Raw genomic sequence first — 15,016 nt, forward strand, 5'->3', positions numbered from 1 at the left:
AGTCTTCTAGAGCTCTTTTACTTTGGTTGGCAGGAAAGTGTTTAGATTTTTTTAGTTTTTTGGGGGTTTGGGATTTTTTTTTTTTTTTTCAAATATATATATCAGAGAACAGAATAAGAATGAATAGCCAGCTGGCACAGTGTGAATTTGCCAATCAAGCGTGACTGTATCACTCACTTAAAGCTGAGCTAAAGAGGTCTCCAGACAGATAGCAAAACTCAGGCATGGCTTTTCTAGCTTTTATCCCAGGAGTCCAGAAAAAAAGCAACAGCAACAACAGGAAAAAAAAAAAAAAGAAAGAAAGAAAAAAAAAAACCACTCAACTACCAAATAACCACAAACCTCATGAGATTTACTTACAGTCTGTGTGGACTTGCTGAAAGCTTTCATGTGATGCCACACAGGGATTGCCAAGTTAAGCTGAAAGAGATGGGGAACTGAAACAAAGCTGCAAATTCAGCTGGGATTTCACTGCAAATGACAACACGTAGCCCTGGAAGGGGAAAGTGTAAACTGGGAAAAGTCACTATTACTGTTTCTTAAAGTTTGTCCTGGGACCAAGAATTTTTATTTCCATGTATTTGCATAAGCATGAAAGCCGGAATGCTCTGGGCAGGACTGTCAGGACAAATGAGATTCAGAACATCTCCAAGATATCATAGAACCAAAGAATCAATAGGGCTGGAAAAATTCTCTAAGGTCATTAAGCCCAACCACTGATCCATCCCCACCATGCTCACTACCCATGTCCCTCTGTACCACAGCCACATGGTTCTTCAGCATCTCCAGGGACAGTGACTCCACCACCTCCCTGGACAGCCTTTCTGAGAAGAAATTTTTCCTAATATCCAACTTGAACCTCCCCTGGTGCAATTTGAGGCCATTCCCTTTTGTGCTATCACTGCCACCTGGAAGAAGAGGCCAACCTTGTCTTGCTACCACCTCCTTTCAGGTGACTGTAGAGAGCTATAAGGTCTCCCCTAAGCCTCCTCTTCTCCAGACTGATCAATACCAGTTCTTCCAGCTGCTCCCCATAAGACTTTGCTCCAGACTCCTCACAGCTTCATTGCTCATCTCAGAACACACTCCCATGGCCTCCATGTCTTTCTTGTATTGAGAGGCCCAAAACTGAACATAGTACTGAGGCATGGCTTCACTGGAGTTAAGTACAGAGAGATATCATCTCCCTGCTCCTGCCAGCTGCACTGTTTCTGACACAAGCTAGGATGCCATCGGCCCAGCAATCCAGCCTGTCCACATCCCTCTGTAGGATCTTCCTACCCTCAGGCAGGTCAACACTTCCTCCCAGCTTGGTGTCATCTCCATTACTGAGGGTGCACCCAATCCCTTTGTCTCTGGTTATTAATAAAGATATTAAACACAACAGGCCCCAGTACCGATTCCTGGGGAACACCACTTGTGTTCAGTCACCAGCTAGATCTAACAAACTCCATTCATCACCACTCTCTGGGCTCAGCCTTCTAGTGACTACATCATGTTGGGAACTGGAAGGACAAAAAATGAGATGAAATTCAATAATGGAAAAAATAAGGTCGTGCACTTAAGCATTTATAAAAAGCATTTTTATTACAGACTGTGAATGACAGACAAGGAGAAGTAGTTGCCTGTATTAGTTGCTCACAGCGTGATCCCAGAACATTGCTATGATTTGGGCATATACAAAGCATACTACCCGTATGTAGAAAAAGTAATCTGAGGAGACATTGCAGAGACTTCATTCATTGCAATAATCTGTGAAAAAAATGTTATATTTCATGTCAGCTGTGTGTGGAAGAAAGCTGAATTCAAACTGTATTCAAACTCTCGGTCACAGAACTATAGAAGGAGACCAGGAATAGTGATAGAACAAGGGGGAATGGTTTTAAACTGAGACAGGGGAGGTTTAGGTTAGATATTAGGAAGAAGTTTTTTACACACAGGTGGTGACACACTGGAACAGGTTGCCCAAGGAGGTTGTGGATGCCCCATCCCTGGAGGCATTCAAGACCAGGCTGGATGTGGCTCTGGGCAGCCTGGTCTGGTGGTCGGTGACCCTGCACATAGCAGGGGGTTGAAACTCAATGATCATTGTAGTCCTTTTCAACCCAGGCCATTCTATGATTCTATGATTCTATGATTCTACGATTCTATGATTCTATGATAGCAGTAGAAAAAAGTGCTAGCCTCAAAACACGAGTTCTGTGCCAGCCCCACAGCCTAATGATCCAAGGGGTTTGCCCACTTAGCAGAGCAGATTGCAGCACGCAGACATCTGAGCAAGCTTTAACTAACCTCGCACGGCGCCTGGTGCCAGCAGAGCAGGTTAACGTGCTGCACCTCACTGAGGAGCGGGGGTTTGCTGACAACTGGCATCAAAGCGAACAAAGGGAGCGAATAATTACAGAAAAACGTTTACATGGCAGAGGCAGTCGGCACTGAGCTCTGTGTATGCTAGAAGGAAACCTCTCTTTCAGTCTTAGTGGTCCAGGACGCAGATCATCATCACATTTTAAAAGACAACAGCCTGACTTCCTTGCACCCGTGGCTGTGTTTGTGACCTTACTTGGGGCTGCTCTGATGGCAGACTGCTCTTAGGTCCCACCACACAGGTCTTGGGGCAAGAAGGCGGCGTGCAGCAGCAGCAGCAACAGAGAGAAACGGGCAGCTCTCTGCCTCAAAGGGACGGTTTGCACAGAGGGCTAAAAAACTTGCATACAATATAAGTGACAGCGAAAAAAAAACCACATCATGTTGAAGGCACAGATACTGTCTGCGCTTTCCCTATGTAAAAATGGTGACGGCGCTGTCAGTTCACCCCCAACTTTCAGCAAGGCGCTGAGCCGGCTCTTGGGATACCCGTCCTGCGCTGCCGACCGCCGAGCATCCGAGCGCAGGTGACCGGGAAAAAAAAAACAACGCAGGAGGTTAAAAGCTCTGGATTAAGAGTCCCTGCCCCGACTCCAAGCCATCGGCTTTGCAGGAACGCCCCCGCCAAGCGAGCGGGGCTCCGCACCCCGTCGTTGCCCCACGGCTCGCAGCGAAGCGCTCCGGCCGCTCCCCGCGGTGGGACAGCAGCCGTCCTCCCCCCGCCTCCCGCGCAGCCCCTCGCTCCCCTCGGCCGGGGGAGGGGGCTGCCGTCACGTGTGCCACCCGCTCCTTCCTCCCCCTCCCCCCCCTCTTCTTCTCCTCCTCCTCCTCCTCCTCCTCCTCCTCCCCCTGCGCGGCGGCGGCAGCGCACCGCCGGGCTCCGCTCCCTTTGTTGCAGGCGGAGCGGCGGGCGCCGCGCACAAAGGAGCGCGGCCGGGGTACCTCTCCCGCGTCCCGCAGCGCCCTGCCCGGCCCTGCCCGGCCCTGCCCGGCGGCGGCGGCTCCCCGCGGGGATGCTGAAGGTGCGCTCCGGCGCGGCGGAGAAAGGACGGTCCCGCCCGGGCGGCGCCGCGGGCTCCGCTTGAGGCTGCGGGCCCTGCCGCCGCCATCCCGCCGCTCCCCCGCCGCCCCTCGCCATGGTGGCGGAGAGCCCGGCCGCCGCCCGGCCGCCGCCGCGAGCGGGACCCCCGCGGGGGCTGTGCTGCGCTTCGGCCCTGCTGCTGCTCGCCCTCTCGGCGCTGCCCGCCGCCCGCGCCTCCCACCCGCTGCCCGCCGGCGAGTGCCAGGGCGGCGGCAAAGGGAAAGGCGGCAACTGCTCAGGTAAAGCACCGCGCCGCCCTGCCCACGCGTGCACGTGGGGGAGCGGAGCGGCGCGGAGGAAAACAAAGGGGAGCCGCTGCCCCGGGGGCTCCGCTGGGCGCTGCGCGGGGCGAGGGACGGGCGGCCGAGCGCCGCTGGGATGGGGTTGGCTCCGTGCGTGGGGAGATAGATGGACAGACAGATAGACAGATGGGGAGATGCTGGCGCGGCGCGGTTTCAGCGCGTTGGTTTGGCGTGACAGCAGCGCGTTGTCGTGCATCGGGAGGGATATGGCGTTTGTAAAGCGGGGCAAAGTAAATACCGCATGAAGTTTCCGTTTCGCTAGCAGGGCTCGTTTCTCCCCTCCAGCCCCTCCTGGTGAGGGCAGGTCGTTCTCTTTCCCCCCCTCCCAAGCGCCGCTCCCCACAAAGGGCCGAAGCGCCGCTCCGTGCCTTCTCCGAGGCGATGAACGGCTTCGTGCCGCCCGCCCCATTGTGTGCAGCGGGCGCAGAACTGAGCCCAGGCACGGGGAGCTCCGTCTTCGAGGCAAAGGACCGCAACCGTGACAAAGTGGGGAACAAACCGCACCGCCGCCCGCACTCGGTGTGCTTATTTGGTCCGAATTCATCCGGGTTGGTCGTCCGCGCGTTGTACCGCAACGCCGTCGCGGCGCGGCTGCCCGACTTTTGTATTGTGTTTGCAGAAATACTGTGGTCGTTCTTTAGGAGGGGTTAATAGGTCAATGTGTCGCCGGCATTAGCGGCTCAGCCGTCAGAGACGTGTGGGACTTTGGAGCAGAGCAGGGGCACAAATCAGCGAGGGCGAGTGTGAAATATCAGAAACATCGGAGGAAGTTTCTAAGACAATGTGGGATGTGCGGAGACTGCTGTTCAGGAAACACTGCTGGAAGAGGGCATCCAGGCTGACACCATCAAGTACAAAAAGGCAGAAGCAGATATACGTGCCATCTACAACACGTATGGCAGGCACCGGTTGCGGTGTCACTGTAAAAACGTGGAAGAAAAATTCTGCTTAAAAAGGCAGCAATAGTCGGGTTCTGCTGTGTGGTAATTGGTTCACACGTGATTGCGATGTTTCGGTTTTCCACATTGATTTTAAAGAGCCTGATATCAACATGTGATGTCTGGGGCAGGTTTTCCCTTTGCTTATCCCAGTATCGCTTCATTAAGTTTTACCTGGTAGGTCCCTCCCTGCCAGAGATGACTTCCCTGTATGTACACGTGGAGCATCAGCAGTTCTCAGTGGACTGCCTTGCACCGCTTGCTATTTGCACAGAGCAACGAATTTAGAACTCTGTGACAGCTTTTTCTTCAAAAGTTGGGACTCACATAATTACTTCCCGTGCTCAGAGAAGCAGAATCCAGACCTTGACTATTACTTTGTCATGTTGATGCTTGTATCAGGTTGACCGAATGCCCTGGAGCAGTTTCTTAAACTTTTTGTGTTGGTCCCTGAGGCTGTAGCACTTCCTCACCACTCGGTTATGTAGCTACCTTTTTTTTCTGTTAAATTGTTAGGAAATGCTGAAGTCCTCTCCTTAATTCCTCTGGAGCATGTTGCTAAAGAAAGAGTTTGCTGTAGCAAAAGAGCACTGCAAGGTGGACAGCATAGGCAGATAACATAAAAATTCAGATGGCTTTTCTAGCCTTGTTTCTCTCCCTTCTGCCCAGGCATTGCAGTTCCATCTTTTGTTAAATTATGATATAATGGCATCATCACTGGCCAAGGGAGGATCATATAATCAAGCATTTAGAGCAAGAAACAGAGAATTAGGACATTGCTGCCATTAATTGGTGATGTGATGTGGACTTCTGTGCATTTGTTTATCTGTCGGTCCCTACTTCGCTAAGTGAGAAAACTGAAATAACTTGATTTTAATTAGAATGCTGGATGAAACAGAAGTTGGTGGGATGTAGGTTTTGTTTTGTTTTGTTTCTGTAAAAGAGAACGGGCACCAAATGTTAGGGTTGATGTTTTAGAGGTGTTATCTTATTGCCAGCTTTACTTGTAGTCATCTTGTGCAGCGCTTCTGGTACTCAATGGCTGTAAGCAGGATGGTGTGATAGCTGCTTATCTGCTCTGGTAGTCTGTCAGTCTTGTTCTTAATAGGGACTGGGAAAGGATGTATAAGATAGATTTAGTTTATAAGATGCATTTGGGAATCTCCACGCTACACTCTTCAGTTTCAGTCTGGATGGATCCCCCGTGTGAGGTGTGTTGCAGCCACAGGGGTTCATTTTATAGCAACTGCCCAAATTCAGTGCATTGCAGTAAGATTTGCTTTAAATTTGAGCACTCGGGATTCCAGTTAGCAGCAATATATCTCTGTTGGCAAGTACTTCAGCTGCTCCTTCCTTTATGTGATCATATATGCTTGTTGGGATGATTTCACACACCTCCTATGAGTCTTATAGGCCATATGCTGCCCTTGGTTTCTTAAAGTCTCTTTGAGCAATGTCTGCAAAGATAAAATTGTTTCAAAATAGCTTATTGAGGACTGGATAAGGCCAAGGAAAAGTAAAGGACACGTGGTCTTCCACAGGATTACCCTTCTGAGGAGCATTAAAGTCTTTCTTTGGAACAATCATAATGTCTCTGAAATAGCTTGAAGATGGAAGTAGATGGAAAATGCTGATTAGAGAGAGGAAGGGGGGGAGCTGGACAAAGGAAAGTATCCATCCTGTGTGTAGGGTGATAGTGAAGAGTATGATGCGCTGTTTATTGAGCATAGAACTATAAGCTGTCAAAAAGCTTATAAATTTTTAGACAGAACAGCAGAGAAAGCTATAGGGGAGCAATCCTTTATCACATACACATTACCTTAAGTTTCAGTATGCTTTAGAAAAATGGTTTCTACCCTGGAATAATTCACAGAGTAAATTAGACAGAGAATGTGAAAATGGACAAAAGAGAGCGGTGAAGCAGGGAACATCAACTGGTGAAACATCAGGAGTACAGCAAGCACAAGCAAAATTCATGCATTATGATAGGATGAGAAAGGAAGAGTAGACATCAGAAGTGGATTGAAAGTGTCGTGATGCTGAGCAACAAGAGGGCCCTGAGAAGGGATGGGAGCGGAAAGTGTCGGTTGACCTGTACATGAGAAGGAGAGAGTGAGGAAGCTGCATGAGAAAAGATAGAAAGCTGAGAATGGGAACATCTCACAAGGGATAACAAGAATTAGCCACGTTTATGTACATTTTCAAAATGTGTTTGTGCTTGCGTGCTTGCTCCTTGTGTGAGCAGAGCTTTAGAGATAGAAGATTTGGGAAGGGCACAGAAGGTGAGCAGGAAGAGCAACAGGAGATGGCAGTCTCATGCAGATAAGGCAGGAACATCCCCAGAACATGATAATAACTCCAAGTAGTATAACAACAAAGGAGAGAAATTACACTAATTGTTGATTTTTGCACAAACTCAACAAGGGAGCAGTGCATTTAAAATATGTCTTCTGTCACTGTTGCTAGAGATGCGTGTAGTAACATAGATAAAAAAAGATCTCTTTTTTGTTTGGTCCTCTCCTCTTGTTTGCTTTCTAGCACTGATGAATCTGCCGTCATTCAGAATTTGAAAGTCTTTGTCCTTGTTCTCTCCTGCTGATATTGTTGTTTCCCCATATCCTTGTCATGCAGCAGAGGTTGTTCAATTAGGCACTCTTTATTTCCATTATTTTGTTAGATGGTATCAAGTCTGTTCTCCAGGCACCATAGCAAGGATCCCCAAGATTATCATTGCTGTGTCAGCAGAAGTGGCACAGCATAAACGTATTAAGAAAAAAATGATCTGCACAAGTCATCTCTTTACTACTTTGATGTGGTGCACGTAACGTATTTTTTCAATACGTTATATAATAATAATAATAATGTATTTTTTAAATTACCTGCAGTAATCAAGGACCAGCAGTGAAGAATAACACATCATCTGTAGTTTGTGTGTGGACTGCTAGGGCTGCTGTCTTGTTCAGTGCTTAATAACTTGTGGGGATTGTAGGAAGTGGTAAAAACAAAGGTCACTGAAGCCAAACCAAAGTAGCAATGCTTGAAATATGTTGCTTTGCTCTCTCCTTGAGCGTGGCCCTTGCCTTTGCTATGTCTCCTTCCTTCCAAAACTGTTTGATAGTTAACAGGATGAGACACTGAGAAGCTTAAAAAGTAAGTGCCAAAAACTTAGTAAACAAGGATCTGTTAGAGTTAGGAGCACAATGTTTGAGGCACAAACTCGGTGCTTGTGACTACTCAGTTGCCTTTGCAAGGTTTTCAATCTCAGAAGCATCTAGGATACATCCAGGATAGGCTCTCTTTCAAAAACACTGTCTACATTTATTGGCTAATTGCAGTTTTTGAGTTCAAACCAGGATAAAATATCACTATTTTCTGATGTGTTATCTATTATGTATGAGCTGTTGCAGTTGAGTACTTCACCTTTTTCTTTAGGATAGGCAGGAGTCTAAAGCTATTCACATTGATAACATCTACTCTGCAAAGTGAAAAGCTGAGCTGAAGAGTGGGTTGGCCAAAATGAGTTGTGTATACACTCTTTATCAGTCTAGGCTTCTGCACTATCCGAAGCTTGGATCCATTCTGTCCCTACTGTGCAAGGGAAGAACATAAAGCTGTGCCCAGTCCACCTGGTCCACATGAAAGCAATGTGGGATGACATAAACACTCAGACGCTCTCTGTTGCCAGAGCTCGCCCTTGTTTGTGCCTGAGCTCTGCGTGACTCTGTCAGCCAGAATCTGATGTAGCCTCAAGCCTGGCTTTTATCTGTGCTTAACTGCTGGAACAGGCATACTCTGTGCCTTATTTATTTATTTATTTTTTTCTTTGATTGTTGTAAAGATTAACTAAGTGGGGTTTTTGGTTCTAGTGCGTCATTCTACGTTATACAAGACCAAATCAATTTGTGTTAATAGTGTGAAGTCAGATTGGCAAGAATGGAAAAGCAGGGGATGGTTTGGGGATGCAAGTTCAGGTAAATTAGCCTAGCTGTTCTAAGTAATACATGTCTTGTTTGTTTGTTTGTTTGCATAGACAAACCTGATCTGAAATGGTATATGGGACTTGAATAATTGGTTATTTTATCTGAGACTATGACTTATGTTCCTGCAGATGAATTACAACAGTCAAGCCAAGTAAACTGTGATATGTGTTTGTGCCAATTGAACTTCTGAAGTAAATGATCTAGACTCAGTCAGGTTACATATCACTTTGAGAAACTATCATAAGGCATGAATACAAATCAGCTATAAGAAAAAAGTGAGAACGATTAAAAAGAGAAATTAATACTCAGAGAACACCATGCACGTATTTCTTTCCCTATAGTGTAATTATTTAGCCATGGAATGTCCTTGCGATGCAGATTCTTATGCTGAATTAAGAGTGAAAAGGTAATTAAAGTGGAATTGAAAGTGTCAGAATAACAGAAAATCATCTCATAACAGGTGTCACTCCATCATTGTCACTAGTGGGAACTGAGGCTGCTATGGAGTAAGTGAAGCTTGACTGAAGAGACTGGATGGGATCCAATTTCTTTACTGTTTCTTGAAATGGAGAAAAGAGCAGCAATATTTGTCATGAAAAATGTTGCCAAGAGAACCTTCCTTCTGTACCGAGACCTTCCTGATAACTCCTGTTACAGGGAAAACAAGAACCATCTTTATTAAGAGCTGTCAGGCACTTTTATTGCTGTTGATGTAAGGATAAGCATTTGTACTTAGAGTCTGATGGTTGGTTTTTTTTTCTAGAATTGACAGTGCACTGGATAAAGGGAAAAGTTAATATTTACTTGGATTTGGAAAAAGGAAAATCTGTGGTCAGGGTCTTTGAGTGAAGAAGGAGAAAGGCAGAGAATAGCACAGATATTGACAGGAGGCTGGATTTTCCTTTTTCCTGTAAAGAGATGATCGTGTTCCATCACTGATCAGCAAGCTGAAAGTGCTTGTGACTTTTCCATCCTATAACCAGATTTTGGCATGTGTCCATATAGGATATAGGAGAAGTAATTTCCAAATTAACTATAGATGTAACTTTTTGGGAAGAAAAAATGATGAGCACCAGGGACGTTGAAAAAGGATCTATTTTTCTGACTGTAGAGATGACAGCTTATCCTTTCTGGTAAGACCCTACAGATGCTGTGGAACAAAAGTGGTGATAGAGGATATGTTATGTTTTTGAGGAATAAGCCTGTCTTTTTGTAAGCTATCTGCGATATCTAATAGAGCTAAAGGCCAAGGAAATTCTGTTTGTTATTCTTTTAAAAATAAATAAATAAATAAAAATAATTCTATCACAAGAATAGCTTTAGATAATAACAATTAAAAATAAATAAATAATCAGCTATAGACTAAATAATTCTCTCTTCTAATGGCTGTAATTTATTCTTAGATCATCTTGAATTTTTAGAAATACAGGAAAAACATGGGAAGAAAAAAAGGAAAAGCATGAGTGTGGAGTTGTATTCTGTAGATTGTTAGAGTGTAGAGAAAAGCATATAGTACGAAAGAAAACCACAGTAAATTTTATTATTTGAAGCCATTTCTTGATAAAATGTTTCTCCTTTTTGTAATATTTTTCCTCCAGAAAGGATAAAAAGATACAGAAAAAATTGTTTAGGGGTAAGTTCAGCAATCAAAATGTGATCTGATGAAATTAAAATTACCTGAAGAACCTCATTATCTGCTTCTTTGTCTTGATGAACAACTACAACATATCTTTAGTTCCAATTTACTTCACAGTTGGCTTCAAGAGGATCTGAGGGCAGAATTCTTTAATCTTTCATTATTAGGTAGATACCTAGTAACACAATTAGTTATTTGTTTGGGAATCACAGGTCATATGTTCTTCAGTGCGTGTATTTATTTATGAAAAGAAAGGGTCAGATCTGTGTCTCCTCTAAGATTCTTACCATGGAACATTTGTTTTATGTGAAGCTGGGGCATGATGCCTGCAAAGCTCATTGAGTACCCAGCAAGGTGACCAGAGGAATTCTTTCTGAGCCCGTTATGTCCCCAGGCCCAACTGGGTAGGGCTGGGACACTGAGCAGGGGTTTGCATGGGTTTTGCAGAGGTGCATGCCTCTGTTCTAGATACAAAGTTATTATTAAACCAATTCCAAGGCTCCATTTTTTTTTTTTTTAAGTTGCTCTGCAACTGCCTTACTAGTCACAGTGTGGTTTTGTGAGGAGGTGGTGTTTAACTAGCAAATCAGGATTTATTTTAGGATAATTTCATTTCTAATTATAGGCAACAATTTCTAAGGACTGAAAAGACGAGTCTTTTCTGGTAATAGATTATGTGTTACAGCAACAGTGTTTAAAGGATCAGGTTCAAAATAAAATTAAATCCCCGTAATGCCTCTCTTTTGACTTAGTATTATAAAAATAAATTTAGTTGCAATTACAGTCTTGAAACAGTCACTTTATATAACAGTGTTCAAGCTGGCAGGATCCTCATCCACGCCTCAGAAATAGCGTTAATTAAGACCAGCAGGAAAACATGTGAAATGAAAGAGGAGAAAATCAAGAACAAGACAGAACTGTCAGTAAGTTTTCTGAAGGGAAATTATCCTTTCCTTAGCTACAACAGCCAACTTCTGCCAGGCTGGGACCTTGCTGCACGCATCAACATCTTAAAAAGGAGTGCTTGGCAAGACAGCGTAAGGACATTCAGGCTGTGAGATGGCTTCTGCAGTCTGCTCCGGAGGCACAGCGTGAGGCTGCGGTGGGCTGCCCCTTCTCAGCGCTCGACCTGCTGGCGGGTGGCAGCTGAGCTCCTCCAGGCAAGGCCTCGGGGCCTCCTCCGCTTCACCCAGCCACATGGGACCGGTGTCAGAGCAGATGGAGGCGGCTGGCTCCGGTTAATCTGCCCTTGAGTGCTATGGTGTGTTTGGGATGAAACGCTTAACCTTCAGAACTCTGATTGCCTCACCCCGGGCCCAGCCCTGCTTATTTCCCAGACTGGCACATTTCGGCCCTGTTTCAGCAGCCTATTGCAGATGAAAAAACCTGCCTCAGACTGCTTGAATTCCTATGACATGGCATCTAATGATGTGAGAAGGAGCACCTGGCCCACAGTGAGGTTTTGCTGTCACATCTACTCACATATGACTGTAGAAAACCCAAAAACCCCTTTCAGCAGCAGGTGAGAAAGTGCCCCACTACTAAAACCTGAAGCACAGGGAGGTGTTTGGTGTACTTCACGGGAGTTTGACTTGCTCTCCATGGTTGCACGTACAGTTTCACACATAACTACCAAGAATGAATGATTAGATAAGCATCATTTGCAAACGTTGCTGAATTTTCTCTAAAATGTTAGTACAAACAAGTACCTTCCCAACTGCAGCATAAAAGCTTGAGGTCTGGGCTAGCCAAATGTGTCAGTGCATATGCAGAAAAAAAAAAAAAAAGATTAGGCATACAAAATGTGGGAAAGCTTTTGGAAATAAAAGTTTTAATCATTAAAGTGTCCATAAGTCTCAGGGCCAAGATGTAAAGTCAGTAGCTGGTTGATGAAGACATCTCAAACAGCATTTTCAACAGGCATTTCCATAGATAGATTGATAAAAATTGGTATGTAGTTACTATTTTGTTGCTTTAAAACTCAGGGAAGCGCTGATCTAATTAAATCTTTACATTTTGCTAATTAGCATTGACTCTGGTTGTGTGCTGCCTCTCTCTCATCCCTGTGGGAGAGGCAGAGGTCAGTTCATTGTGCCAGGTGGGTTCTCCAGGGCAGAGGGGAGCAACAAAACATCCTTAGAAAAGCCAATGGGGTCCCCCTGAGCAATAATACCAGGTGCAGCGGTGGGCAGATGAGCTGTCACCTTCTTAAAACATGGTGTTTTAGGATAGATTTTCCTTCATCCTCCATTTCTCACATAGTTTTACCTAGATAATTCTGTAAGGCAGAGTCCCTTTTTCCTGTCTTGACTGGAATTTCAGGGTTATAAAAGTGAAAATAAAATAGACAGGCTCAAGTTAAGATTAGAGAATTTTTTTTTTTCTTGTACAAAAGGTGGATCGGGAAGGATGTTTAATTGTATTTCTCCCATGGCTATCTGCAAAGGATGTCCCTTTGTTTGTATGTCTACATGGAATGCTTTTGTGGAAATATGCATATATGATTGAAATGTGCAGTCAGTTCTGAGCTGTAACAAATAGTCTTTCTCACATCAGAATCTTGCAGTTGTCATAGGTATGAAACTGAAATTTTGGCTAGAAAATATGGAGAACAGCTGCCTTATTTTTGTTTGTTCTTGTTAAGTGAGAAGAGGTATATAATTATCTCGGTGCTCTTTGTTAAACCCCTGTCTGTAATGTAGAAGAGTTACCCAGGTGAGAGAACACAACCTCCACATTTGCAAGTGATATTCACGCTGCTGACTGAGCAAACAAAGAGGAACTGTGGAACCAGGCTCAGAATTTGAGCGTTTTGGGTGATTTATCTACCAGATGGTAAATGCAGTCCAACGTAAAAAATTAGTCTGGGAGCAAGGAATCAATCATCCAGCACACTGATCAGGAAAGGGATTTGGGTGTTATAGCAGAAAAATTAATGAGCTGGCAATCCGCAACAGAGCGGCATTAAAACAAAAAGATACTATACTGTAATAAAAGGGCTGACGTACAGAAGACAAAAGAGATGAATATAATGCTTTGTTAAACACTGGATAAACCTAATCAAAAGCAGTGTATTTCAAAAAAAAACAAAAAAACAAAAAACAAAACAAAACAAACCCAAATTATATAAACATAATGATGAAATTGTTTGGTATCAAAACCTGGAAATACGAGTTAATGTACAAGTGTGAAGTTATTTTACCTTCTTCACAATTTTTTTCCCCCAAATATACAGTCTGTTGAGTCACAGATTACCCATTACTTATTATTTATTGGTAGCATATATTTATATGCTATTTACAGTCATAATACAGTGGACTTGGATTAATCTAAATAAGATTACGTAAAAGGGACCAGTGCTACTTTACGGAATAAATATTTATTTCTATTAAAATCCTGAAAAAGTTTCCTTAGTCCCTTTCAGTAACTCAGGGTGAAAGAGTTCAGCATAACGCCATCCTTACAACCAAAATCGCTCTGACTTTTCTCAGGCATTTCATGGGAAGTCCAGATAGAGAAGACTAAGAAAAGGTGGCTCCTGTGCTCAGTTTCCACGTCTGTTTCTATTTTTGAATTCTAAGGATCAGGCACAGGTTAGGCTTCCTGGGAGGTGATGATGTGCATGGGCATTAGGACCGAGCCTGGCAGCTGTGAGGCTTGACACAGGTGGAGACCTGGCAATGGATCCCACCTGAAGCTTGAGGCAGCAAAGGGACTTCTGTAAGAGCTGGTAGCTGAAATAAGCAGTCTAGAAAGTCTCTCTCTTCTACTTCAGAAAACCACATGAAAGAAGTAGGTTGCAACGTGGTTCTTCTGTTACAGAAAGCTGCCTTAAACTGCTCTTCTGAGTCCTTTGTGAGTAATGTCCTTTATTTCTGAACGCAGTCAAAGAGGTAGGAAACTGTGATGCCATACTGTCCTCCGATTTTGTTTCTTATATGGTTTCTGTTTTTCTTGATAGTTTGGTAAACAGCTAGTGAAGTGTTGAGTGTTCCTGTTTATCATGTCAACATACTGCCCAAATTCTTTCACTTATTATTTATACGTTTAGTTTAGTTTATTTGTTTTTAAATGTTGCCTGGAGAAATATTACTATAAAGATAAGTGGAAAGGATCTGACTGTTCGACCATGTAACCAGAGGAGTAAAACCCCCTACTTAAGGCATTTTTTGAGTGTTAATCACTGCTTAATATCAAGGAGGGGCTACTAGATTATAATAATGATTTATCTATGTATAAAACGACAAACAAACAGATTTATCTGATAGAGTAACCAGGAGGAGCCTGCAAGTACTAGTTCCTTATGGCTGTACTGGTTAAGACTGCAGAGACACTTGATGATATTCCATAGACTTTTACAGGAGCTGTAGCAAAATCTATAGCAAAGGGATAGACTTGAATGCCTGTATTTCTCCTAGGCAGAGAGACAGTTTTACCTTAAAATTTTGCAGAGCCTGTCAGAATATCTTCTGATACTGTGCTGAGTTGTGTTTACGTAGCTCCAGTGCATCAGGCTCAACCTTGGTGTAAATAGCAGCTCTACTTCCATCACCAGTTGTTTACCTTGAGGCTGAAATTGGCCTTTTTTTTCCTCTCAGTTGTATGGGTGTGAGATGAAGGGCAGAATTTAGTCATGTGGCTATTTACATACAGGGGTTTCCCCTGGCTGTATTTATTAAGTATCTTTCTGTTGTTTCAGAGGGTCACAATGT

The 15,016-nt window shown here is 44.2% G+C and overlaps 1 protein-coding gene across 2 annotated transcripts in view; it reads left to right on the plus strand.

The window, feature by feature from the left end:
• The first annotated feature begins 3,215 nt into the window (after positions 1-3,215).
• Positions 3,216-15,016, plus strand: part of TMEFF1 (transmembrane protein with EGF like and two follistatin like domains 1) — a 118,576-nt gene continuing 106,775 nt past the window's right edge. The window contains exon 1 of one of the 2 annotated variants that reach the window (XM_085220601.1): positions 3,216-3,687. In XM_085220601.1, coding sequence (XP_085076727.1) covers positions 3,504-3,687 — 184 coding nt within the window. In that variant the 5' untranslated portion in view covers positions 3,216-3,503. The remainder of the gene's footprint in view (positions 3,688-15,016) is intronic. The other variant, XM_085220600.1, reaches the window with a different exon arrangement.

This window comes from Meleagris gallopavo, chromosome 3 (assembly GCF_905368555.1).
Source record: "Meleagris gallopavo chromosome 3, MGAL_WU_HG_1.1, whole genome shotgun sequence".
In the NCBI taxonomy this organism is placed as follows: Eukaryota; Metazoa; Chordata; class Aves; order Galliformes; family Phasianidae; genus Meleagris; species Meleagris gallopavo.